Source organism: Schistocerca piceifrons, chromosome 3, assembly GCF_021461385.2.
Source record: "Schistocerca piceifrons isolate TAMUIC-IGC-003096 chromosome 3, iqSchPice1.1, whole genome shotgun sequence".
Classification (NCBI taxonomy): domain Eukaryota; kingdom Metazoa; phylum Arthropoda; class Insecta; order Orthoptera; family Acrididae; genus Schistocerca; species Schistocerca piceifrons.
In genome coordinates, this window is record NC_060140.1 from 81189212 (window position 1) to 81216905 (window position 27694).

At 66.5% G+C, this 27694-nt stretch overlaps 1 protein-coding gene across 1 annotated transcript; it reads right to left on the reverse strand.

Annotated features, from left to right (window-relative positions):
- On the reverse strand, positions 1-27694 carry LOC124788412 (mucin-19-like). The gene is made up of 4 exons (XM_047255677.1): positions 21645-27694; positions 19171-21559; positions 12107-19121; positions 1-12059 (listed from the first exon to the last, which is right to left on the reverse strand). The coding sequence occupies exons 1-4, from the start codon at positions 27692-27694 to the stop codon at positions 1-3; spliced, it is 27513 nt and encodes a 9170-aa protein (XP_047111633.1).

Consider the following 27694-nt stretch of genomic DNA (forward strand, 5'->3'; position numbering starts at 1 on the left):
TCAAGCCGACACTCCCGTTGACACTCCCGTTGACACTCCCGTTGACACTCCCGTTGACACTCCCGTTGACACTCCCGTTGACACTCCCGTTGACACTCCCGGTGACACTCCCGGTGACACTCCCGGTGACACTCCCGGTGACACTCCCGTTGACACTCCCGTTGACACTCCCGTTGACACTCCCGTTGACACTCCCGTTGACACTCCCGTTGACACTCCCGTTGACACTCCCGTTGACACTCCCGTTGACACTCCCGGTGACACTCCCGGTGACACTCCCGGTGACACTCCCGTTGACACTCCCGTTGACACTCCCGTTGACACTCCCGTTGACACTCCCGTTGACACTCCCGTTGACACTCCCGTTGACACTCCCGTTGACACTCCCGGTGACACTCCCGGTGACACTCCCGGTGACACTCCCGGTGACACTCCCGGTGACACTCCCGGTGACACTCCCGGTGACACTCCCGGTGACACTCCCGGTGACACTCCCGGTGACACTCCCGGTGACACTCCCGGTGACACTCCCGGTGACACTCCCGGTGACACTCCCGGTGACACTCCCGGTGACACTCCCGGTGACACTCCCGGTGACACTCCCGGTGACACTCCCGGTGACACTCCCGGTGACACTCCCGGTGACACTCCCGGTGACACTCCCGGTGACACTCCCGGTGACACTCCCGGTGACACTCCCGGTGACACTCCCGGTGACACTCCCGGTGACACTCCCGGTGACACTCCCGGTGACACTCCCGGTGACACTCCCGGTGACACTCCCGGTGACACTCCCGGTGACACTCCCGGTGACACTCCCGGTGACACTCCCGGTGACACTCCCGGTGACACTCCCGGTGACACTCCCGGTGACACTCCCGGTGACACTCCCGGTGACACTCCCGGTGACACTCCCGGTGACACTCCCGGTGACACTCCCGGTGACACTCCCGGTGACACTCCCGGTGACACTCCCGGTGACACTCCCGGTGACACTCCCGGTGACACTCCCGGTGACACTCCCGGTGACACTCCCGGTGACACTCCCGGTGACACTCCCGGTGACACTCCCGGTGACACTCCCGGTGACACTCCCGGTGACACTCCCGGTGACACTCCCGGTGACACTCCCGGTGACACTCCCGGTGACACTCCCGGTGACACTCCCGGTGACACTCCCGGTGACACTCCCGGTGACACTCCCGGTGACACTCCCGGTGACACTCCCGGTGACACTCCCGGTGACACTCCCGGTGACACTCCCGGTGACACTCCCGGTGACACTCCCGGTGACACTCCCGGTGACACTCCCGGTGACACTCCCGGTGACACTCCCGGTGACACTCCCGGTGACACTCCCGGTGACACTCCCGGTGACACTCCCGGTGACACTCCCGGTGACACTCCCGGTGACACTCCCGGTGACACTCCCGGTGACACTCCCGGTGACACTCCCGGTGACACTCCCGGTGACACTCCCGGTGACACTCCCGGTGACACTCCCGGTGACACTCCCGGTGACACTCCCGGTGACACTCCCGGTGACACTCCCGGTGACACTCCCGGTGACACTCCCGGTGACACTCCCGGTGACACTCCCGGTGACACTCCCGGTGACACTCCCGGTGACACTCCCGGTGACACTCCCGGTGACACTCCCGGTGACACTCCCGGTGACACTCCCGGTGACACTCCCGGTGACACTCCCGGTGACACTCCCGGTGACACTCCCGGTGACACTCCCGGTGACACTCCCGGTGACACTCCCGGTGACACTCCCGGTGACACTCCCGGTGACACTCCCGGTGACACTCCCGGTGACACTCCCGGTGACACTCCCGGTGACACTCCCGGTGACACTCCCGGTGACACTCCCGGTGACACTCCCGGTGACACTCCCGGTGACACTCCCGGTGACACTCCCGGTGACACTCCCGGTGACACTCCCGGTGACACTCCCGGTGACACTCCCGGTGACACTCCCGGTGACACTCCCGGTGACACTCCCGGTGACACTCCCGGTGACACTCCCGGTGACACTCCCGGTGACACTCCCGGTGACACTCCCGGTGACACTCCCGGTGACACTCCCGGTGACACTCCCGGTGACACTCCCGGTGACACTCCCGGTGACACTCCCGGTGACACTCCCGGTGACACTCCCGGTGACACTCCCGGTGACACTCCCGGTGACACTCCCGGTGACACTCCCGGTGACACTCCCGGTGACACTCCCGGTGACACTCCCGGTGACACTCCCGGTGACACTCCCGGTGACACTCCCGGTGACACTCCCGGTGACACTCCCGGTGACACTCCCGGTGACACTCCCGGTGACACTCCCGGTGACACTCCCGGTGACACTCCCGGTGACACTCCCGGTGACACTCCCGGTGACACTCCCGGTGACACTCCCGGTGACACTCCCGGTGACACTCCCGGTGACACTCCCGGTGACACTCCCGGTGACACTCCCGGTGACACTCCCGGTGACACTCCCGGTGACACTCCCGGTGACACTCCCGGTGACACTCCCGGTGACACTCCCGGTGACACTCCCGGTGACACTCCCGGTGACACTCCCGGTGACACTCCCGGTGACACTCCCGGTGACACTCCCGGTGACACTCCCGGTGACACTCCCGGTGACACTCCCGGTGACACTCCCGGTGACACTCCCGGTGACACTCCCGGTGACACTCCCGGTGACACTCCCGGTGACACTCCCGGTGACACTCCCGGTGACACTCCCGGTGACACTCCCGGTGACACTCCCGGTGACACTCCCGGTGACACTCCCGGTGACACTCCCGGTGACACTCCCGGTGACACTCCCGGTGACACTCCCGGTGACACTCCCGGTGACACTCCCGGTGACACTCCCGGTGACACTCCCGGTGACACTCCCGGTGACACTCCCGGTGACACTCCCGGTGACACTCCCGGTGACACTCCCGGTGACACTCCCGGTGACACTCCCGGTGACACTCCCGGTGACACTCCCGGTGACACTCCCGGTGACACTCCCGGTGACACTCCCGGTGACACTCCCGGTGACACTCCCGGTGACACTCCCGGTGACACTCCCGGTGACACTCCCGGTGACACTCCCGGTGACACTCCCGGTGACACTCCCGGTGACACTCCCGGTGACACTCCCGGTGACACTCCCGGTGACACTCCCGGTGACACTCCCGGTGACACTCCCGGTGACACTCCCGGTGACACTCCCGGTGACACTCCCGGTGACACTCCCGGTGACACTCCCGGTGACACTCCCGGTGACACTCCCGGTGACACTCCCGGTGACACTCCCGGTGACACTCCCGGTGACACTCCCGGTGACACTCCCGGTGACACTCCCGGTGACACTCCCGGTGACACTCCCGGTGACACTCCCGGTGACACTCCCGGTGACACTCCCGGTGACACTCCCGGTGACACTCCCGGTGACACTCCCGGTGACACTCCCGGTGACACTCCCGGTGACACTCCCGGTGACACTCCCGGTGACACTCCCGGTGACACTCCCGGTGACACTCCCGGTGACACTCCCGGTGACACTCCCGGTGACACTCCCGGTGACACTCCCGGTGACACTCCCGGTGACACTCCCGGTGACACTCCCGGTGACACTCCCGGTGACACTCCCGGTGACACTCCCGGTGACACTCCCGGTGACACTCCCGGTGACACTCCCGGTGACACTCCCGGTGACACTCCCGGTGACACTCCCGGTGACACTCCCGGTGACACTCCCGGTGACACTCCCGGTGACACTCCCGGTGACACTCCCGGTGACACTCCCGGTGACACTCCCGGTGACACTCCCGGTGACACTCCCGGTGACACTCCCGGTGACACTCCCGGTGACACTCCCGGTGACACTCCCGGTGACACTCCCGGTGACACTCCCGGTGACACTCCCGGTGACACTCCCGGTGACACTCCCGGTGACACTCCCGGTGACACTCCCGGTGACACTCCCGGTGACACTCCCGGTGACACTCCCGGTGACACTCCCGGTGACACTCCCGGTGACACTCCCGGTGACACTCCCGGTGACACTCCCGGTGACACTCCCGGTGACACTCCCGGTGACACTCCCGGTGACACTCCCGGTGACACTCCCGGTGACACTCCCGGTGACACTCCCGGTGACACTCCCGGTGACACTCCCGGTGACACTCCCGGTGACACTCCCGGTGACACTCCCGGTGACACTCCCGGTGACACTCCCGGTGACACTCCCGGTGACACTCCCGGTGACACTCCCGGTGACACTCCCGGTGACACTCCCGGTGACACTCCCGGTGACACTCCCGGTGACACTCCCGGTGACACTCCCGGTGACACTCCCGGTGACACTCCCGGTGACACTCCCGGTGACACTCCCGGTGACACTCCCGGTGACACTCCCGGTGACACTCCCGGTGACACTCCCGGTGACACTCCCGGTGACACTCCCGGTGACACTCCCGGTGACACTCCCGGTGACACTCCCGGTGACACTCCCGGTGACACTCCCGGTGACACTCCCGGTGACACTCCCGGTGACACTCCCGGTGACACTCCCGGTGACACTCCCGGTGACACTCCCGGTGACACTCCCGGTGACACTCCCGGTGACACTCCCGGTGACACTCCCGGTGACACTCCCGGTGACACTCCCGGTGACACTCCCGGTGACACTCCCGGTGACACTCCCGGTGACACTCCCGGTGACACTCCCGGTGACACTCCCGGTGACACTCCCGGTGACACTCCCGGTGACACTCCCGGTGACACTCCCGGTGACACTCCCGGTGACACTCCCGGTGACACTCCCGGTGACACTCCCGGTGACACTCCCGGTGACACTCCCGGTGACACTCCCGGTGACACTCCCGGTGACACTCCCGGTGACACTCCCGGTGACACTCCCGGTGACACTCCCGGTGACACTCCCGGTGACACTCCCGGTGACACTCCCGGTGACACTCCCGGTGACACTCCCGGTGACACTCCCGGTGACACTCCCGGTGACACTCCCGGTGACACTCCCGGTGACACTCCCGGTGACACTCCCGGTGACACTCCCGGTGACACTCCCGGTGACACTCCCGGTGACACTCCCGGTGACACTCCCGGTGACACTCCCGGTGACACTCCCGGTGACACTCCCGGTGACACTCCCGGTGACACTCCCGGTGACACTCCCGGTGACACTCCCGGTGACACTCCCGGTGACACTCCCGGTGACACTCCCGGTGACACTCCCGGTGACACTCCCGGTGACACTCCCGGTGACACTCCCGGTGACACTCCCGGTGACACTCCCGGTGACACTCCCGGTGACACTCCCGGTGACACTCCCGGTGACACTCCCGGTGACACTCCCGGTGACACTCCCGGTGACACTCCCGGTGACACTCCCGGTGACACTCCCGGTGACACTCCCGGTGACACTCCCGGTGACACTCCCGGTGACACTCCCGGTGACACTCCCGGTGACACTCCCGGTGACACTCCCGGTGACACTCCCGGTGACACTCCCGGTGACACTCCCGGTGACACTCCCGGTGACACTCCCGGTGACACTCCCGGTGACACTCCCGGTGACACTCCCGGTGACACTCCCGGTGACACTCCCGGTGACACTCCCGGTGACACTCCCGGTGACACTCCCGGTGACACTCCCGGTGACACTCCCGGTGACACTCCCGGTGACACTCCCGGTGACACTCCCGGTGACACTCCCGGTGACACTCCCGGTGACACTCCCGGTGACACTCCCGGTGACACTCCCGGTGACACTCCCGGTGACACTCCCGGTGACACTCCCGGTGACACTCCCGGTGACACTCCCGGTGACACTCCCGGTGACACTCCCGGTGACACTCCCGGTGACACTCCCGGTGACACTCCCGGTGACACTCCCGGTGACACTCCCGGTGACACTCCCGGTGACACTCCCGGTGACACTCCCGGTGACACTCCCGGTGACACTCCCGGTGACACTCCCGGTGACACTCCCGGTGACACTCCCGGTGACACTCCCGGTGACACTCCCGGTGACACTCCCGGTGACACTCCCGGTGACACTCCCGGTGACACTCCCGGTGACACTCCCGGTGACACTCCCGGTGACACTCCCGGTGACACTCCCGGTGACACTCCCGGTGACACTCCCGGTGACACTCCCGGTGACACTCCCGGTGACACTCCCGGTGACACTCCCGGTGACACTCCCGGTGACACTCCCGGTGACACTCCCGGTGACACTCCCGGTGACACTCCCGGTGACACTCCCGGTGACACTCCCGGTGACACTCCCGGTGACACTCCCGGTGACACTCCCGGTGACACTCCCGGTGACACTCCCGGTGACACTCCCGGTGACACTCCCGGTGACACTCCCGGTGACACTCCCGGTGACACTCCCGGTGACACTCCCGGTGACACTCCCGGTGACACTCCCGGTGACACTCCCGGTGACACTCCCGGTGACACTCCCGGTGACACTCCCGGTGACACTCCCGGTGACACTCCCGGTGACACTCCCGGTGACACTCCCGGTGACACTCCCGGTGACACTCCCGGTGACACTCCCGGTGACACTCCCGGTGACACTCCCGGTGACACTCCCGGTGACACTCCCGGTGACACTCCCGGTGACACTCCCGGTGACACTCCCGGTGACACTCCCGGTGACACTCCCGGTGACACTCCCGGTGACACTCCCGGTGACACTCCCGGTGACACTCCCGGTGACACTCCCGGTGACACTCCCGGTGACACTCCCGGTGACACTCCCGGTGACACTCCCGGTGACACTCCCGGTGACACTCCCGGTGACACTCCCGGTGACACTCCCGGTGACACTCCCGGTGACACTCCCGGTGACACTCCCGGTGACACTCCCGGTGACACTCCCGGTGACACTCCCGGTGACACTCCCGGTGACACTCCCGGTGACACTCCCGGTGACACTCCCGGTGACACTCCCGGTGACACTCCCGGTGACACTCCCGGTGACACTCCCGGTGACACTCCCGGTGACACTCCCGGTGACACTCCCGGTGACACTCCCGGTGACACTCCCGGTGACACTCCCGGTGACACTCCCGGTGACACTCCCGGTGACACTCCCGGTGACACTCCCGGTGACACTCCCGGTGACACTCCCGGTGACACTCCCGGTGACACTCCCGGTGACACTCCCGGTGACACTCCCGGTGACACTCCCGGTGACACTCCCGGTGACACTCCCGGTGACACTCCCGGTGACACTCCCGGTGACACTCCCGGTGACACTCCCGGTGACACTCCCGGTGACACTCCCGGTGACACTCCCGGTGACACTCCCGGTGACACTCCCGGTGACACTCCCGGTGACACTCCCGGTGACACTCCCGGTGACACTCCCGGTGACACTCCCGGTGACACTCCCGGTGACACTCCCGGTGACACTCCCGGTGACACTCCCGGTGACACTCCCGGTGACACTCCCGGTGACACTCCCGGTGACACTCCCGGTGACACTCCCGGTGACACTCCCGGTGACACTCCCGGTGACACTCCCGGTGACACTCCCGGTGACACTCCCGGTGACACTCCCGGTGACACTCCCGGTGACACTCCCGGTGACACTCCCGGTGACACTCCCGGTGACACTCCCGGTGACACTCCCGGTGACACTCCCGGTGACACTCCCGGTGACACTCCCGGTGACACTCCCGGTGACACTCCCGGTGACACTCCCGGTGACACTCCCGGTGACACTCCCGGTGACACTCCCGGTGACACTCCCGGTGACACTCCCGGTGACACTCCCGGTGACACTCCCGGTGACACTCCCGGTGACACTCCCGGTGACACTCCCGGTGACACTCCCGGTGACACTCCCGGTGACACTCCCGGTGACACTCCCGGTGACACTCCCGGTGACACTCCCGGTGACACTCCCGGTGACACTCCCGGTGACACTCCCGGTGACACTCCCGGTGACACTCCCGGTGACACTCCCGGTGACACTCCCGGTGACACTCCCGGTGACACTCCCGGTGACACTCCCGGTGACACTCCCGGTGACACTCCCGGTGACACTCCCGGTGACACTCCCGGTGACACTCCCGGTGACACTCCCGGTGACACTCCCGGTGACACTCCCGGTGACACTCCCGGTGACACTCCCGGTGACACTCCCGGTGACACTCCCGGTGACACTCCCGGTGACACTCCCGGTGACACTCCCGGTGACACTCCCGGTGACACTCCCGGTGACACTCCCGGTGACACTCCCGGTGACACTCCCGGTGACACTCCCGGTGACACTCCCGGTGACACTCCCGGTGACACTCCCGGTGACACTCCCGGTGACACTCCCGGTGACACTCCCGGTGACACTCCCGGTGACACTCCCGGTGACACTCCCGGTGACACTCCCGGTGACACTCCCGGTGACACTCCCGGTGACACTCCCGGTGACACTCCCGGTGACACTCCCGGTGACACTCCCGGTGACACTCCCGGTGACACTCCCGGTGACACTCCCGGTGACACTCCCGGTGACACTCCCGGTGACACTCCCGGTGACACTCCCGGTGACACTCCCGGTGACACTCCCGGTGACACTCCCGGTGACACTCCCGGTGACACTCCCGGTGACACTCCCGGTGACACTCCCGGTGACACTCCCGGTGACACTCCCGGTGACACTCCCGGTGACACTCCCGGTGACACTCCCGGTGACACTCCCGGTGACACTCCCGGTGACACTCCCGGTGACACTCCCGGTGACACTCCCGGTGACACTCCCGGTGACACTCCCGGTGACACTCCCGGTGACACTCCCGGTGACACTCCCGGTGACACTCCCGGTGACACTCCCGGTGACACTCCCGGTGACACTCCCGGTGACACTCCCGGTGACACTCCCGGTGACACTCCCGGTGACACTCCCGGTGACACTCCCGGTGACACTCCCGGTGACACTCCCGGTGACACTCCCGGTGACACTCCCGGTGACACTCCCGGTGACACTCCCGGTGACACTCCCGGTGACACTCCCGGTGACACTCCCGGTGACACTCCCGGTGACACTCCCGGTGACACTCCCGGTGACACTCCCGGTGACACTCCCGGTGACACTCCCGGTGACACTCCCGGTGACACTCCCGGTGACACTCCCGGTGACACTCCCGGTGACACTCCCGGTGACACTCCCGGTGACACTCCCGGTGACACTCCCGGTGACACTCCCGGTGACACTCCCGGTGACACTCCCGGTGACACTCCCGGTGACACTCCCGGTGACACTCCCGGTGACACTCCCGGTGACACTCCCGGTGACACTCCCGGTGACACTCCCGGTGACACTCCCGGTGACACTCCCGGTGACACTCCCGGTGACACTCCCGGTGACACTCCCGGTGACACTCCCGGTGACACTCCCGGTGACACTCCCGGTGACACTCCCGGTGACACTCCCGGTGACACTCCCGGTGACACTCCCGGTGACACTCCCGGTGACACTCCCGGTGACACTCCCGGTGACACTCCCGGTGACACTCCCGGTGACACTCCCGGTGACACTCCCGGTGACACTCCCGGTGACACTCCCGGTGACACTCCCGGTGACACTCCCGGTGACACTCCCGGTGACACTCCCGGTGACACTCCCGGTGACACTCCCGGTGACACTCCCGGTGACACTCCCGGTGACACTCCCGGTGACACTCCCGGTGACACTCCCGGTGACACTCCCGGTGACACTCCCGGTGACACTCCCGGTGACACTCCCGGTGACACTCCCGGTGACACTCCCGGTGACACTCCCGGTGACACTCCCGGTGACACTCCCGGTGACACTCCCGGTGACACTCCCGGTGACACTCCCGGTGACACTCCCGGTGACACTCCCGGTGACACTCCCGGTGACACTCCCGGTGACACTCCCGGTGACACTCCCGGTGACACTCCCGGTGACACTCCCGGTGACACTCCCGGTGACACTCCCGGTGACACTCCCGGTGACACTCCCGGTGACACTCCCGGTGACACTCCCGGTGACACTCCCGGTGACACTCCCGGTGACACTCCCGGTGACACTCCCGGTGACACTCCCGGTGACACTCCCGGTGACACTCCCGGTGACACTCCCGGTGACACTCCCGGTGACACTCCCGGTGACACTCCCGGTGACACTCCCGGTGACACTCCCGGTGACACTCCCGGTGACACTCCCGGTGACACTCCCGGTGACACTCCCGGTGACACTCCCGGTGACACTCCCGGTGACACTCCCGGTGACACTCCCGGTGACACTCCCGGTGACACTCCCGGTGACACTCCCGGTGACACTCCCGGTGACACTCCCGGTGACACTCCCGGTGACACTCCCGGTGACACTCCCGGTGACACTCCCGGTGACACTCCCGGTGACACTCCCGGTGACACTCCCGGTGACACTCCCGGTGACACTCCCGGTGACACTCCCGGTGACACTCCCGGTGACACTCCCGGTGACACTCCCGGTGACACTCCCGGTGACACTCCCGGTGACACTCCCGGTGACACTCCCGGTGACACTCCCGGTGACACTCCCGGTGACACTCCCGGTGACACTCCCGGTGACACTCCCGGTGACACTCCCGGTGACACTCCCGGTGACACTCCCGGTGACACTCCCGGTGACACTCCCGGTGACACTCCCGGTGACACTCCCGGTGACACTCCCGGTGACACTCCCGGTGACACTCCCGGTGACACTCCCGGTGACACTCCCGGTGACACTCCCGGTGACACTCCCGGTGACACTCCCGGTGACACTCCCGGTGACACTCCCGGTGACACTCCCGGTGACACTCCCGGTGACACTCCCGGTGACACTCCCGGTGACACTCCCGGTGACACTCCCGGTGACACTCCCGGTGACACTCCCGGTGACACTCCCGGTGACACTCCCGGTGACACTCCCGGTGACACTCCCGGTGACACTCCCGGTGACACTCCCGGTGACACTCCCGGTGACACTCCCGGTGACACTCCCGGTGACACTCCCGGTGACACTCCCGGTGACACTCCCGGTGACACTCCCGGTGACACTCCCGGTGACACTCCCGGTGACACTCCCGGTGACACTCCCGGTGACACTCCCGGTGACACTCCCGGTGACACTCCCGGTGACACTCCCGGTGACACTCCCGGTGACACTCCCGGTGACACTCCCGGTGACACTCCCGGTGACACTCCCGGTGACACTCCCGGTGACACTCCCGGTGACACTCCCGGTGACACTCCCGGTGACACTCCCGGTGACACTCCCGGTGACACTCCCGGTGACACTCCCGGTGACACTCCCGGTGACACTCCCGGTGACACTCCCGGTGACACTCCCGGTGACACTCCCGGTGACACTCCCGGTGACACTCCCGGTGACACTCCCGGTGACACTCCCGGTGACACTCCCGGTGACACTCCCGGTGACACTCCCGGTGACACTCCCGGTGACACTCCCGGTGACACTCCCGGTGACACTCCCGGTGACACTCCCGGTGACACTCCCGGTGACACTCCCGGTGACACTCCCGGTGACACTCCCGGTGACACTCCCGGTGACACTCCCGGTGACACTCCCGGTGACACTCCCGGTGACACTCCCGGTGACACTCCCGGTGACACTCCCGGTGACACTCCCGGTGACACTCCCGGTGACACTCCCGGTGACACTCCCGGTGACACTCCCGGTGACACTCCCGGTGACACTCCCGGTGACACTCCCGGTGACACTCCCGGTGACACTCCCGGTGACACTCCCGGTGACACTCCCGGTGACACTCCCGGTGACACTCCCGGTGACACTCCCGGTGACACTCCCGGTGACACTCCCGGTGACACTCCCGGTGACACTCCCGGTGACACTCCCGGTGACACTCCCGGTGACACTCCCGGTGACACTCCCGGTGACACTCCCGGTGACACTCCCGGTGACACTCCCGGTGACACTCCCGGTGACACTCCCGGTGACACTCCCGGTGACACTCCCGGTGACACTCCCGGTGACACTCCCGGTGACACTCCCGGTGACACTCCCGGTGACACTCCCGGTGACACTCCCGGTGACACTCGACCGGTGACACTCCCGGTGACACTCCCGGTGACACTCCCGGTGACACTCCCGGTGACACTCCCGGTGACACTCCCGGTGACACTCCCGGTGACACTCCCGGTGACACTCCCGGTGACACTCCCGGTGACACTCCCGGTGACACTCCCGGTGACACTCCCGGTGACACTCCCGGTGACACTCCCGGTGACACTCCCGGTGACACTCCCGGTGACACTCCCGGTGACACTCCCGGTGACACTCCCGGTGACACTCCCGGTGACACTCCCGGTGACACTCCCGGTGACACTCCCGGTGACACTCCCGGTGACACTCCCGGTGACACTCCCGGTGACACTCCCGGTGACACTCCCGGTGACACTCCCGGTGACACTCCCGGTGACACTCCCGGTGACACTCCCGGTGACACTCCCGGTGACACTCCCGGTGACACTCCCGGTGACACTCCCGGTGACACTCCCGGTGACACTCCCGGTGACACTCCCGGTGACACTCCCGGTGACACTCCCGGTGACACTCCCGGTGACACTCCCGGTGACACTCCGACCGGTGACACTCCCGGTGACACTCCCGGTGACACTCCCGGTGACACTCCCGGTGACACTCCCGGTGACACTCCCGGTGACACTCCCGGTGACACTCCCGGTGACACTCCCGGTGACACTCCCGGTGACACTCCCGGTGACACTCCCGGTGACACTCCCGGTGACACTCCCGGTGACACTCCCGGTGACACTCCCGGTGACACTCCCGGTGACACTCCCGGTGACACTCCCGGTGACACTCCCGGTGACACTCCCGGTGACACTCCCGGTGACACTCCCGGTGACACTCCCGGTGACACTCCCGGTGACACTCCCGGTGACACTCCCGGTGACACTCCCGGTGACACTCCCGGTGACACTCCCGGTGACACTCCCGGTGACACTCCCGGTGACACTCCCGGTGACACTCCCGGTGACACTCCCGGTGACACTCCCGGTGACACTCCCGGTGACACTCCCGGTGACACTCCCGGTGACACTCCCGGTGACACTCCCGGTGACACTCCCGGTGACACTCCCGGTGACACTCCCGGTGACACTCCCGGTGACACTCCCGGTGACACTCCCGGTGACACTCCCGGTGACACTCCCGGTGACACTCCCGGTGACACTCCCGGTGACACTCCCGGTGACACTCCCGGTGACACTCCCGGTGACACTCCCGGTGACACTCCCGGTGACACTCCCGGTGACACTCCCGGTGACACTCCCGGTGACACTCCCGGTGACACTCCCGGTGACACTCCCGGTGACACTCCCGGTGACACTCCCGGTGACACTCCCGGTGACACTCCCGGTGACACTCCCGGTGACACTCCCGGTGACACTCCCGGTGACACTCCCGGTGACACTCCCGGTGACACTCCCGGTGACACTCCCGGTGACACTCCCGGTGACACTCCCGGTGACACTCCCGGTGACACTCCCGGTGACACTCCCGGTGACACTCCCGGTGACACTCCCGGTGACACTCCCGGTGACACTCCCGGTGACACTCCCGGTGACACTCCCGGTGACACTCCCGGTGACACTCCCGGTGACACTCCCGGTGACACTCCCGGTGACACTCCCGGTGACACTCCCGGTGACACTCCCGGTGACACTCCCGGTGACACTCCCGGTGACACTCCCGGTGACACTCCCGGTGACACTCCCGGTGACACTCCCGGTGACACTCCCGGTGACACTCCCGGTGACACTCCCGGTGACACTCCCGGTGACACTCCCGGTGACACTCCCGGTGACACTCCCGGTGACACTCCCGGTGACACTCCCGGTGACACTCCCGGTGACACTCCCGGTGACACTCCCGGTGACACTCCCGGTGACACTCCCGGTGACACTCCCGGTGACACTCCCGGTGACACTCCCGGTGACACTCCCGGTGACACTCCCGGTGACACTCCCGGTGACACTCCCGGTGACACTCCCGGTGACACTCCCGGTGACACTCCCGGTGACACTCCCGGTGACACTCCCGGTGACACTCCCGGTGACACTCCCGGTGACACTCCCGGTGACACTCCCGGTGACACTCCCGGTGACACTCCCGGTGACACTCCCGGTGACACTCCCGGTGACACTCCCGGTGACACTCCCGGTGACACTCCCGGTGACACTCCCGGTGACACTCCCGGTGACACTCCCGGTGACACTCCCGGTGACACTCCCGGTGACACTCCCGGTGACACTCCCGGTGACACTCCCGGTGACACTCCCGGTGACACTCCCGGTGACACTCCCGGTGACACTCCCGGTGACACTCCCGGTGACACTCCCGGTGACACTCCCGGTGACACTCCCGGTGACACTCCCGGTGACACTCCCGGTGACACTCCCGGTGACACTCCCGGTGACACTCCCGGTGACACTCCCGGTGACACTCCCGGTGACACTCCCGGTGACACTCCCGGTGACACTCCCGGTGACACTCCCGGTGACACTCCCGGTGACACTCCCGGTGACACTCCCGGTGACACTCCCGGTGACACTCCCGGTGACACTCCCGGTGACACTCCCGGTGACACTCCCGGTGACACTCCCGGTGACACTCCCGGTGACACTCCCGGTGACACTCCCGGTGACACTCCCGGTGACACTCCCGGTGACACTCCCGGTGACACTCCCGGTGACACTCCCGGTGACACTCCCGGTGACACTCCCGGTGACACTCCCGGTGACACTCCCGGTGACACTCCCGGTGACACTCCCGGTGACACTCCCGGTGACACTCCCGGTGACACTCCCGGTGACACTCCCGGTGACACTCCCGGTGACACTCCCGGTGACACTCCCGGTGACACTCCCGGTGACACTCCCGGTGACACTCCCGGTGACACTCCCGGTGACACTCCCGGTGACACTCCCGGTGACACTCCCGGTGACACTCCCGGTGACACTCCCGGTGACACTCCCGGTGACACTCCCGGTGACACTCCCGGTGACACTCCCGGTGACACTCCCGGTGACACTCCCGGTGACACTCCCGGTGACACTCCCGGTGACACTCCCGGTGACACTCCCGGTGACACTCCCGGTGACACTCCCGGTGACACTCCCGGTGACACTCCCGGTGACACTCCCGGTGACACTCCCGGTGACACTCCCGGTGACACTCCCGGTGACACTCCCGGTGACACTCCCGGTGACACTCCCGGTGACACTCCCGGTGACACTCCCGGTGACACTCCCGGTGACACTCCCGGTGACACTCCCGGTGACACTCCCGGTGACACTCCCGGTGACACTCCCGGTGACACTCCCGGTGACACTCCCGGTGACACTCCCGGTGACACTCCCGGTGACACTCCCGGTGACACTCCCGGTGACACTCCCGGTGACACTCCCGGTGACACTCCCGGTGACACTCCCGGTGACACTCCCGGTGACACTCCCGGTGACACTCCCGGTGACACTCCCGGTGACACTCCCGGTGACACTCCCGGTGACACTCCCGGTGACACTCCCGGTGACACTCCCGGTGACACTCCCGGTGACACTCCCGGTGACACTCCCGGTGACACTCCCGGTGACACTCCCGGTGACACTCCCGGTGACACTCCCGGTGACACTCCCGGTGACACTCCCGGTGACACTCCCGGTGACACTCCCGGTGACACTCCCGGTGACACTCCCGGTGACACTCCCGGTGACACTCCCGGTGACACTCCCGGTGACACTCCCGGTGACACTCCCGGTGACACTCCCGGTGACACTCCCGGTGACACTCCCGGTGACACTCCCGGTGACACTCCCGGTGACACTCCCGGTGACACTCCCGGTGACACTCCCGGTGACACTCCCGGTGACACTCCCGGTGACACTCCCGGTGACACTCCCGGTGACACTCCCGGTGACACTCCCGGTGACACTCCCGGTGACACTCCCGGTGACACTCCCGGTGACACTCCCGGTGACACTCCCGGTGACACTCCCGGTGACACTCCCGGTGACACTCCCGGTGACACTCCCGGTGACACTCCCGGTGACACTCCCGGTGACACTCCCGGTGACACTCCCGGTGACACTCCCGGTGACACTCCCGGTGACACTCCCGGTGACACTCCCGGTGACACTCCCGGTGACACTCCCGGTGACACTCCCGGTGACACTCCCGGTGACACTCCCGGTGACACTCCCGGTGACACTCCCGGTGACACTCCCGGTGACACTCCCGGTGACACTCCCGGTGACACTCCCGGTGACACTCCCGGTGACACTCCCGGTGACACTCCCGGTGACACTCCCGGTGACACTCCCGGTGACACTCCCGGTGACACTCCCGGTGACACTCCCGGTGACACTCCCGGTGACACTCCCGGTGACACTCCCGGTGACACTCCCGGTGACACTCCCGGTGACACTCCCGGTGACACTCCCGGTGACACTCCCGGTGACACTCCCGGTGACACTCCCGGTGACACTCCCGGTGACACTCCCGGTGACACTCCCGGTGACACTCCCGGTGACACTCCCGGTGACACTCCCGGTGACACTCCCGGTGACACTCCCGGTGACACTCCCGGTGACACTCCCGGTGACACTCCCGGTGACACTCCCGGTGACACTCCCGGTGACACTCCCGGTGACACTCCCGGTGACACTCCCGGTGACACTCCCGGTGACACTCCCGGTGACACTCCCGGTGACACTCCCGGTGACACTCCCGGTGACACTCCCGGTGACACTCCCGGTGACACTCCCGGTGACACTCCCGGTGACACTCCCGGTGACACTCCCGGTGACACTCCCGGTGACACTCCCGGTGACACTCCCGGTGACACTCCCGGTGACACTCCCGGTGACACTCCCGGTGACACTCCCGGTGACACTCCCGGTGACACTCCCGGTGACACTCCCGGTGACACTCCCGGTGACACTCCCGGTGACACTCCCGGTGACACTCCCGGTGACACTCCCGGTGACACTCCCGGTGACACTCCCGGTGACACTCCCGGTGACACTCCCGGTGACACTCCCGGTGACACTCCCGGTGACACTCCCGGTGACACTCCCGGTGACACTCCCGGTGACACTCCCGGTGACACTCCCGGTGACACTCCCGGTGACACTCCCGGTGACACTCCCGGTGACACTCCCGGTGACACTCCCGGTGACACTCCCGGTGACACTCCCGGTGACACTCCCGGTGACACTCCCGGTGACACTCCCGGTGACACTCCCGGTGACACTCCCGGTGACACTCCCGGTGACACTCCCGGTGACACTCCCGGTGACACTCCCGGTGACACTCCCGGTGACACTCCCGGTGACACTCCCGGTGACACTCCCGGTGACACTCCCGGTGACACTCCCGGTGACACTCCCGGTGACACTCCCGGTGACACTCCCGGTGACACTCCCGGTGACACTCCCGGTGACACTCCCGGTGACACTCCCGGTGACACTCCCGGTGACACTCCCGGTGACACTCCCGGTGACACTCCCGGTGACACTCCCGGTGACACTCCCGGTGACACTCCCGGTGACACTCCCGGTGACACTCCCGGTGACACTCCCGGTGACACTCCCGGTGACACTCCCGGTGACACTCCCGGTGACACTCCCGGTGACACTCCCGGTGACACTCCCGGTGACACTCCCGGTGACACTCCCGGTGACACTCCCGGTGACACTCCCGGTGACACTCCCGGTGACACTCCCGGTGACACTCCCGGTGACACTCCCGGTGACACTCCCGGTGACACTCCCGGTGACACTCCCGGTGACACTCCCGGTGACACTCCCGGTGACACTCCCGGTGACACTCCCGGTGACACTCCCGGTGACACTCCCGGTGACACTCCCGGTGACACTCCCGGTGACACTCCCGGTGACACTCCCGGTGACACTCCCGGTGACACTCCCGGTGACACTCCCGGTGACACTCCCGGTGACACTCCCGGTGACACTCCCGGTGACACTCCCGGTGACACTCCCGGTGACACTCCCGGTGACACTCCCGGTGACACTCCCGGTGACACTCCCGGTGACACTCCCGGTGACACTCCCGGTGACACTCCCGGTGACACTCCCGGTGACACTCCCGGTGACACTCCCGGTGACACTCCCGGTGACACTCCCGGTGACACTCCCGGTGACACTCCCGGTGACACTCCCGGTGACACTCCCGGTGACACTCCCGGTGACACTCCCGGTGACACTCCCGGTGACACTCCCGGTGACACTCCCGGTGACACTCCCGGTGACACTCCCGGTGACACTCCCGGTGACACTCCCGGTGACACTCCCGGTGACACTCCCGGTGACACTCCCGGTGACACTCCCGGTGACACTCCCGGTGACACTCCCGGTGACACTCCCGGTGACACTCCCGGTGACACTCCCGGTGACACTCCCGGTGACACTCCCGGTGACACTCCCGGTGACACTCCCGGTGACACTCCCGGTGACACTCCCGGTGACACTCCCGGTGACACTCCCGGTGACACTCCCGGTGACACTCCCGGTGACACTCCCGGTGACACTCCCGGTGACACTCCCGGTGACACTCCCGGTGACACTCCCGGTGACACTCCCGGTGACACTCCCGGTGACACTCCCGGTGACACTCCCGGTGACACTCCCGGTGACACTCCCGGTGACACTCCCGGTGACACTCCCGGTGACACTCCCGGTGACACTCCCGGTGACACTCCCGGTGACACTCCCGGTGACACTCCCGGTGACACTCCCGGTGACACTCCCGGTGACACTCCCGGTGACACTCCCGGTGACACTCCCGGTGACACTCCCGGTGACACTCCCGGTGACACTCCCGGTGACACTCCCGGTGACACTCCCGGTGACACTCCCGGTGACACTCCCGGTGACACTCCCGGTGACACTCCCGGTGACACTCCCGGTGACACTCCCGGTGACACTCCCGGTGACACTCCCGGTGACACTCCCGGTGACACTCCCGGTGACACTCCCGGTGACACTCCCGGTGACACTCCCGGTGGACACTCCCGGTGACACTCCCGGTGACACTCCCGGTGACACTCCCGGTGACACTCCCGGTGACACTCCCGGTGACACTCCCGGTGACACTCCCGGTGACACTCCCGGTGACACTCCCGGTGACACTCCCGGTGACACTCCCGGTGACACTCCCGGTGACACTCCCGGTGACACTCCCGGTGACACTCCCGGTGACACTCCCGGTGACACTCCCGGTGACACTCCCGGTGACACTCCCGGTGACACTCCCGGTGACACTCCCGGTGACACTCCCGGTGACACTCCCGGTGACACTCCCGGTGACACTCCCGGTGACACTCCCGGTGACACTCCCGGTGACACTCCCGGTGACACTCCCGGTGACACTCCGGTGACACTCCCGGTGACACTCCCGGTGACACTCCCGGTGACACTCCCGGTGACACTCCCGGTGACACTCCCGGTGACACTCCCGGTGACACTCCCGGTGACACTCCCGGTGACACTCCCCGGTGACACTCCCGGTGACACTCCCGGGTGACACTCCCGGTGACACTCCCGGTGACACTCCCGGTGACACTCCCGGTGACACTCCCGGTGACACTCCCGGTGACACTCCCGGTGACACTCCCGGTGACCACTCCCGGTGACACTCCCGGTGACACTCCCGGTGACACTCCCGGTGGACACTCCCGGTGACACTCCCGGTGACACTCCCCGGTGACACTCCCGGTGACACTCCCGGTGACACTCCCGGTGGACACTCCCGGTGACACTCCGGTGACACTCCCGGTGACACTCCCGGTGACACTCCCGGTGACCACTCCCGGTGACACTCCCGGTGACACTCCCGGTGACACTCCCGTGACACTCCGTGACACTCCCGGTGACACTCCCGGTGACACTCCCGGTGACACTCCCGGTGACACTCCCGGTGACACTCCCGTGACACTCCCGGTGACACTCCCGGTGACACTCCCGGTGACACTCCCGGTGACACTCCCGGTGACACTCCCGGTGACACTCCCGGTGACACTCCCGGTGACACTCCCGGGACACTCCCGGTGACACTCCGGTGACACTCCCGGTGACACTCCCGGTGACACTCCCGGTGACACTCCCGGTGACACTCCCGGTGACACTCCCGGTGACACACACTCCCGGTGACACTCCCGGTGACACTCCCGGTGACACTCCCGGTGACACTCCCGGTGACACTCCCGGTGACACTCCCGGTGACACTCCCGGTGACACTCCCGGTGACACTCCCGGTGACACTCCCGGTGACACTCCCGGTGACACTCCCGGTGACACTCCCGGTGACACTCCCGGTGACACTCCCGGTGACACTCCCGGTGACACTCCCGGTGACACTCCCGGTGACACTCCCGGTGACACTCCCGGTGACACTCCCGGTGACACTCCCGGTGACACTCCCGGTGACACTCCCGGTGACACTCCCGGTGACACTCCCGGTGACACTCCCGGTGACACTCCCGGTGACACTCCCGGTGACACTCCCGGTGACACTCCCGGTGACACTCCCGGTGACACTCCCGGTGACACTCCCGGTGACACTCCCGGTGACACTCCCGGTGACACTCCCGGTGACACTCCCGGTGACACTCCCGGTGACACTCCCGGTGACACTCCCGGTGACACTCCCGGTGACACTCCCGGTGACACTCCCGGTGACACTCCCGGTGACACTCCCGGTGACACTCCCGGTGACACTCCCGGTGACACTCCCGGTGACACTCCCGGTGACACTCCCGGTGACACTCCCGGTGACACTCCCGGTGACACTCCCGGTGACACTCCCGGTGACACTCCCGGTGACACTCCCGGTGACACTCCCGGTGACACTCCCGGTGACACTCCCGGTGACACTCCCGGTGACACTCCCGGTGACACTCCCGGTGACACTCCCGGTGACACTCCCGGTGACACTCCCGGTGACACTCCCGGTGACACTCCCGGTGACACTCCCGGTGACACTCCCGGTGACACTCCCGGTGACACTCCCGGTGACACTCCCGGTGACACTCCCGGTGACACTCCCGGTGACACTCCCGGTGACACTCCCGGTGACACTCCCGGTGACACTCCCGGTGACACTCCCGGTGACACTCCCGGTGACACTCCCGGTGACACTCCCGGTGACACTCCCGGTGACACTCCCGGTGACACTCCCGGTGACACTCCCGGTGACACTCCCGGTGACACTCCCGGTGACACTCCCGGTGACACTCCCGGTGACACTCCCGGTGACACTCCCGGTGACACTCCCGGTGACACTCCGGTGACACTCCCGGTGACACTCCCGGTGACACTCCCGGTGACACTCCCGGTGACACTCCCGGTGACACTCCCGGTGACACTCCCGGTGACACTCCCGGTGACACTCCCGGTGACACTCCCGGTGACACTCCCGGTGACACTCCCGGTGACACTCCCGGTGACACTCCCGGTGACACTCCCGGTGACACTCCCGGTGACACTCCCGGTGACACTCCCGGTGACACTCCCGGTGACACTCCCGGTGACACGATCCCGGTGACACTCCCGGTGACACTCCCGGTGACACTCCCGGTGACACTCCCGGTGACACTCCCGGTGACACTCCCGGTGACACTCCCGGTGACACTCCCGGTGACACTCCCGGTGACACTCCCGGTGACACTCCCGGTGACACTCCCGGTGACACTCCCGGTGACACTCCCGGTGACACTCCCGGTGACACTCCCGGTGACACTCCCGGTGACACTCCCGGTGACACTCCCGGTGACACTCCCGGTGACACTCCCGGTGACACTCCCGGTGACACTCCCGGTGACACTCCCGGTGACACTCCCGGTGACACTCCCGGTGACACTCCCGGTGACACTCCCGGTGACACTCCCGGTGACACTCCCGGTGACACTCCCGGTGACACTCCCGGTGACACTCCCGGTGACACTCCCGGTGACACTCCCGGTGACACTCCCGGTGACACTCCCGGTGACACTCCCGGTGACACTCCCGGTGACACTCCCGGTGACACTCCCGGTGACACTCCCGGTGACACTCCCGGTGACACTCCCGGTGACACTCCCGGTGACACTCCCGGTGACACTCCCGGTGACACTCCCGGTGACACTCCCGGTGACACTCCCGGTGACACTCCCGGTGACACTCCCGGTGACACTCCCGGTGACACTCCCGGTGACACTCCCGGTGACACTCCCGGTGACACTCCCGGTGACACTCCCGGTGACACTCCCGGTGACACTCCCGGTGACACTCCCGGTGACACTCCCGGTGACACTCCCGGTGACACTCCCGGTGACACTCCCGGTGACACTCCCGGTGACACTCCCGGTGACACTCCCGGTGACACTCCCGGTGACACTCCCGGTGACACTCCCGGTGACACTCCCGGTGACACTCCCGGTGACACTCCCGGTGACACTCCCGGTGACACTCCCGGTGACACTCCCGGTGACACTCCCGGTGACACTCCCGGTGACACTCCCGGTGACACTCCCGGTGACACTCCCGGTGACACTCCCGGTGACACTCCCGGTGACACTCCCGGTGACACTCCCGGTGACACTCCCGGTGACACTCCCGGTGACACTCCCGGTGACACTCCCGGTGACACTCCCGGTGACACTCCCGGTGACACTCCCGGTGACACTCCCGGTGACACTCCCGGTGACACTCCCGGTGACACTCCCGGTGACACTCCCGGTGACACTCCCGGTGACACTCCCGGTGACACTCCCGGTGACACTCCCGGTGACACTCCCGGTGACACTCCCGGTGACACTCCCGGTGACACTCCCGGTGACACTCCCGGTGACACTCCCGGTGACACTCCCGGTGACACTCCCGGTGACACTCCCGGTGACACTCCCGGTGACACTCCCGGTGACACTCCCGGTGACACTCCCGGTGACACTCCCGGTGACACTCCCGGTGACACTCCCGGTGACACTCCCGGTGACACTCCCGGTGACACTCCCGGTGACACTCCCGGTGACACTCCCGGTGACACTCCCGGTGACACTCCCGGTGACACTCCCGGTGACACTCCCGGTGACACTCCCGGTGACACTCCCGGTGACACTCCCGGTGACACTCCCGGTGACACTCCCGGTGACACTCCCGGTGACACTCCCGGTGACACTCCCGGTGACACTCCCGGTGACACTCCCGGTGACACTCCCGGTGACACTCCCGGTGACACTCCCGGTGACACTCCCGGTGACACTCCCGGTGACACTCCCGGTGACACTCCCGGTGACACTCCCGGTGACACTCCCGGTGACACTCCCGGTGACACTCCCGGTGACACTCCCGGTGACACTCCCGGTGACACTCCCGGTGACACTCCCGGTGACACTCCCGGTGACACTCCCGGTGACACTCCCGGTGACACTCCCGGTGACACTCCCGGTGACACTCCCGGTGACACTCCCGGTGACACTCCCGGTGACACTCCCGGTGACACTCCCGGTGACACTCCCGGTGACACTCCCGGTGACACTCCCGGTGACACTCCCGGTGACACTCCCGGTGACACTCCCGGTGACACTCCCGGTGACACTCCCGGTGACACTCCCGGTGACACTCCCGGTGACACTCCCGGTGACACTCCCGGTGACACTCCCGGTGACACTCCCGGTGACACTCCCGGTGACACTCCCGGTGACACTCCCGGTGACACTCCCGGTGACACTCCCGGTGACACTCCCGGTGACACTCCCGGTGACACTCCCGGTGACACTCCCGGTGACACTCCCGGTGACACTCCCGGTGACACTCCCGGTGACACTCCCGGTGACACTCCCGGTGACACTCCCGGTGACACTCCCGGTGACACTCCCGGTGACACTCCCGGTGACACTCCCGGTGACACTCCCGGTGACACTCCCGGTGACACTCCCGGTGACACTCCCGGTGACACTCCCGGTGACACTCCCGGTGACACTCCCGGTGACACTCCCGGTGACACTCCCGGTGACACTCCCGGTGACACTCCCGGTGACACTCCCGGTGACACTCCCGGTGACACTCCCGGTGACACTCCCGGTGACACTCCCGGTGACACTCCCGGTGACACTCCCGGTGACACTCCCGGTGACACTCCCGGTGACACTCCCGGTGACACTCCCGGTGACACTCCCGGTGACACTCCCGGTGACACTCCCGGTGACACTCCCGGTGACACTCCCGGTGACACTCCCGGTGACACTCCCGGTGACACTCCCGGTGACACTCCCGGTGACACTCCCGGTGACACTCCCGGTGACACTCCCGGTGACACTCCCGGTGACACTCCCGGTGACACTCCCGGTGACACTCCCGGTGACACTCCCGGTGACACTCCCGGTGACACTCCCGGTGACACTCCCGGTGACACTCCCGGTGACACTCCCGGTGACACTCCCGGTGACACTCCCGGTGACACTCCCGGTGACACTCCCGGTGACACTCCCGGTGACACTCCCGGTGACACTCCCGGTGACACTCCCGGTGACACTCCCGGTGACACTCCCGGTGACACTCCCGGTGACACTCCCGGTGACACTCCCGGTGACACTCCCGGTGACACTCCCGGTGACACTCCCGGTGACACTCCCGGTGACACTCCCGGTGACACTCCCGGTGACACTCCCGGTGACACTCCCGGTGACACTCCCGGTGACACTCCCGGTGACACTCCCGGTGACACTCCCGGTGACACTCCCGGTGACACTCCCGGTGACACTCCCGGTGACACTCCCGGTGACACTCCCGGTGACACTCCCGGTGACACTCCCGGTGACACTCCCGGTGACACTCCCGGTGACACTCCCGGTGACACTCCCGGTGACACTCCCGGTGACACTCCCGGTGACACTCCCGGTGACACTCCCGGTGACACTCCCGGTGACACTCCCGGTGACACTCCCGGTGACACTCCCGGTGACACTCCCGGTGACACTCCCGGTGACACTCCCGGTGACACTCCCGGTGACACTCCCGGTGACACTCCCGGTGACACTCCCGGTGACACTCCCGGTGACACTCCCGGTGACACTCCCGGTGACACTCCCGGTGACACTCCCGGTGACACTCCCGGTGACACTCCCGGTGACACTCCCGGTGACACTCCCGGTGACACTCCCGGTGACACTCCCGGTGACACTCCCGGTGACACTCCCGGTGACACTCCCGGTGACACTCCCGGTGACACTCCCGGTGACACTCCCGGTGACACTCCCGGTGACACTCCCGGTGACACTCCCGGTGACACTCCCGGTGACACTCCCGGTGACACTCCCGGTGACACTCCCGGTGACACTCCCGGTGACACTCCCGGTGACACTCCCGGTGACACTCCCGGTGACACTCCCGGTGACACTCCCGGTGACACTCCCGGTGACACTCCCGGTGACACTCCCGGTGACACTCCCGGTGACACTCCCGGTGACACTCCCGGTGACACTCCCGGTGACACTCCCGGTGACACTCCCGGTGACACTCCCGGTGACACTCCCGGTGACACTCCCGGTGACACTCCCGGTGACACTCCCGGTGACACTCCCGGTGACACTCCCGGTGACACTCCCGGTGACACTCCCGGTGACACTCCCGGTGACACTCCCGGTGACACTCCCGGTGACACTCCCGGTGACACTCCCGGTGACACTCCCGGTGACACTCCCGGTGACACTCCCGGTGACACTCCCGGTGACACTCCCGGTGACACTCCCGGTGACACTCCCGGTGACACTCCCGGTGACACTCCCGGTGACACTCCCGGTGACACTCCCGGTGACACTCCCGGTGACACTCCCGGTGACACTCCCGGTGACACTCCCGGTGACACTCCCGGTGACACTCCCGGTGACACTCCCGGTGACACTCCCGGTGACACTCCCGGTGACACTCCCGGTGACACTCCCGGTGACACTCCCGGTGACACTCCCGGTGACACTCCCGGTGACACTCCCGGTGACACTCCCGGTGACACTCCCGGTGACACTCCCGGTGACACTCCCGGTGACACTGCCGGTGACACTCCCGGTGACACTGCCGGTGACACTGCCGGTGACACTGCCGGTGACACTCCCGGTGACACTCCCGGTGACACTCCCGGTGACACTCCCGGTGACACTCCCGGTGACACTCCCGGTGACACTCCCGGTGACACTCCCGGTGACACTGCCGGTGACACTGCCGGTGACACTGCCGGTGACACTGCCGGTGACACTGCCGGTGACACTGCCGGTGACACTGCCGGTGACACTCCCGGTGACACTCCCGGTGACACTGCCGGTGACACTCCCGGTGACACTCCCGGTGACACTCCCGGTGACACTCCCGGTGACACTCCCGGTGACACTCCCGGTGACACTCCCGGTGACACTCCCGGTGACACTCCCGGTGACACTCCCGGTGACACTCCCGGTGACACTCCCGGTGACACTCCCGGTGACACTCCCGGTGACACTCCCGGTGACACTCCCGGTGACACTCCCGGTGACACTCCCGGTGACACTCCCGGTGACACTCCCGGTGACACTCCCGGTGACACTCCCGGTGACACTCCCGGTGACACTCCCGGTGACACTCCCGGTGACACTCCCGGTGACACTCCCGGTGACACTCCCGGTGACACTCCCGGTGACACTCCCGGTGACACTCCCGGTGACACTCCCGGTGACACTCCCGGTGACACTCCCGGTGACACTCCCGGTGACACTCCCGGTGACACTCCCGGTGACACTCCCGGTGACACTCCCGGTGACACTCCCGGTGACACTCCCGGTGACACTCCCGGTGACACTCCCGGTGACACTCCCGGTGACACTCCCGGTGACACTCCCGGTGACACTCCCGGTGACACTCCCGGTGACACTCCCGGTGACACTCCCGGTGACACTCCCGGTGACACTCCCGGTGACACTCCCGGTGACACTCCCGGTGACACTCCCGGTGACACTCCCGGTGACACTCCCGGTGACACTCCCGGTGACACTCCCGGTGACACTCCCGGTGACACTCCCGGTGACACTCCCGGTGACACTCCCGGTGACACTCCCGGTGACACTCCCGGTGACACTCCCGGTGACACTCCCGGTGACACTCCCGGTGACACTCCCGGTGACACTCCCGGTGACACTCCCGGTGACACTCCCGGTGACACTCCCGGTGACACTCCCGGTGACACTCCCGGTGACACTCCCGGTGACACTCCCGGTGACACTCCCGGTGACACTCCCGGTGACACTCCCGGTGACACTCCCGGTGACACTCCCGGTGACACTCCCGGTGACACTCCCGGTGACACTCCCGGTGACACTCCCGGTGACACTCCCGGTGACACTCCCGGTGACACTCCCGGTGACACTCCCGGTGACACTCCCGGTGACACTCCCGGTGACACTCCCGGTGACACTCCCGGTGACACTCCCGGTGACACTCCCGGTGACACTCCCTTGTCGTTTTCTCGAGGGCACAACTGACAACGCCACTTTCTGACACACGGCTCTGGACTCTCTACGTTTTCGTCTCCACCTCTATTTTTTTTGCAACAACTTGCTGCAACTCCCTTGGATGATAGCAT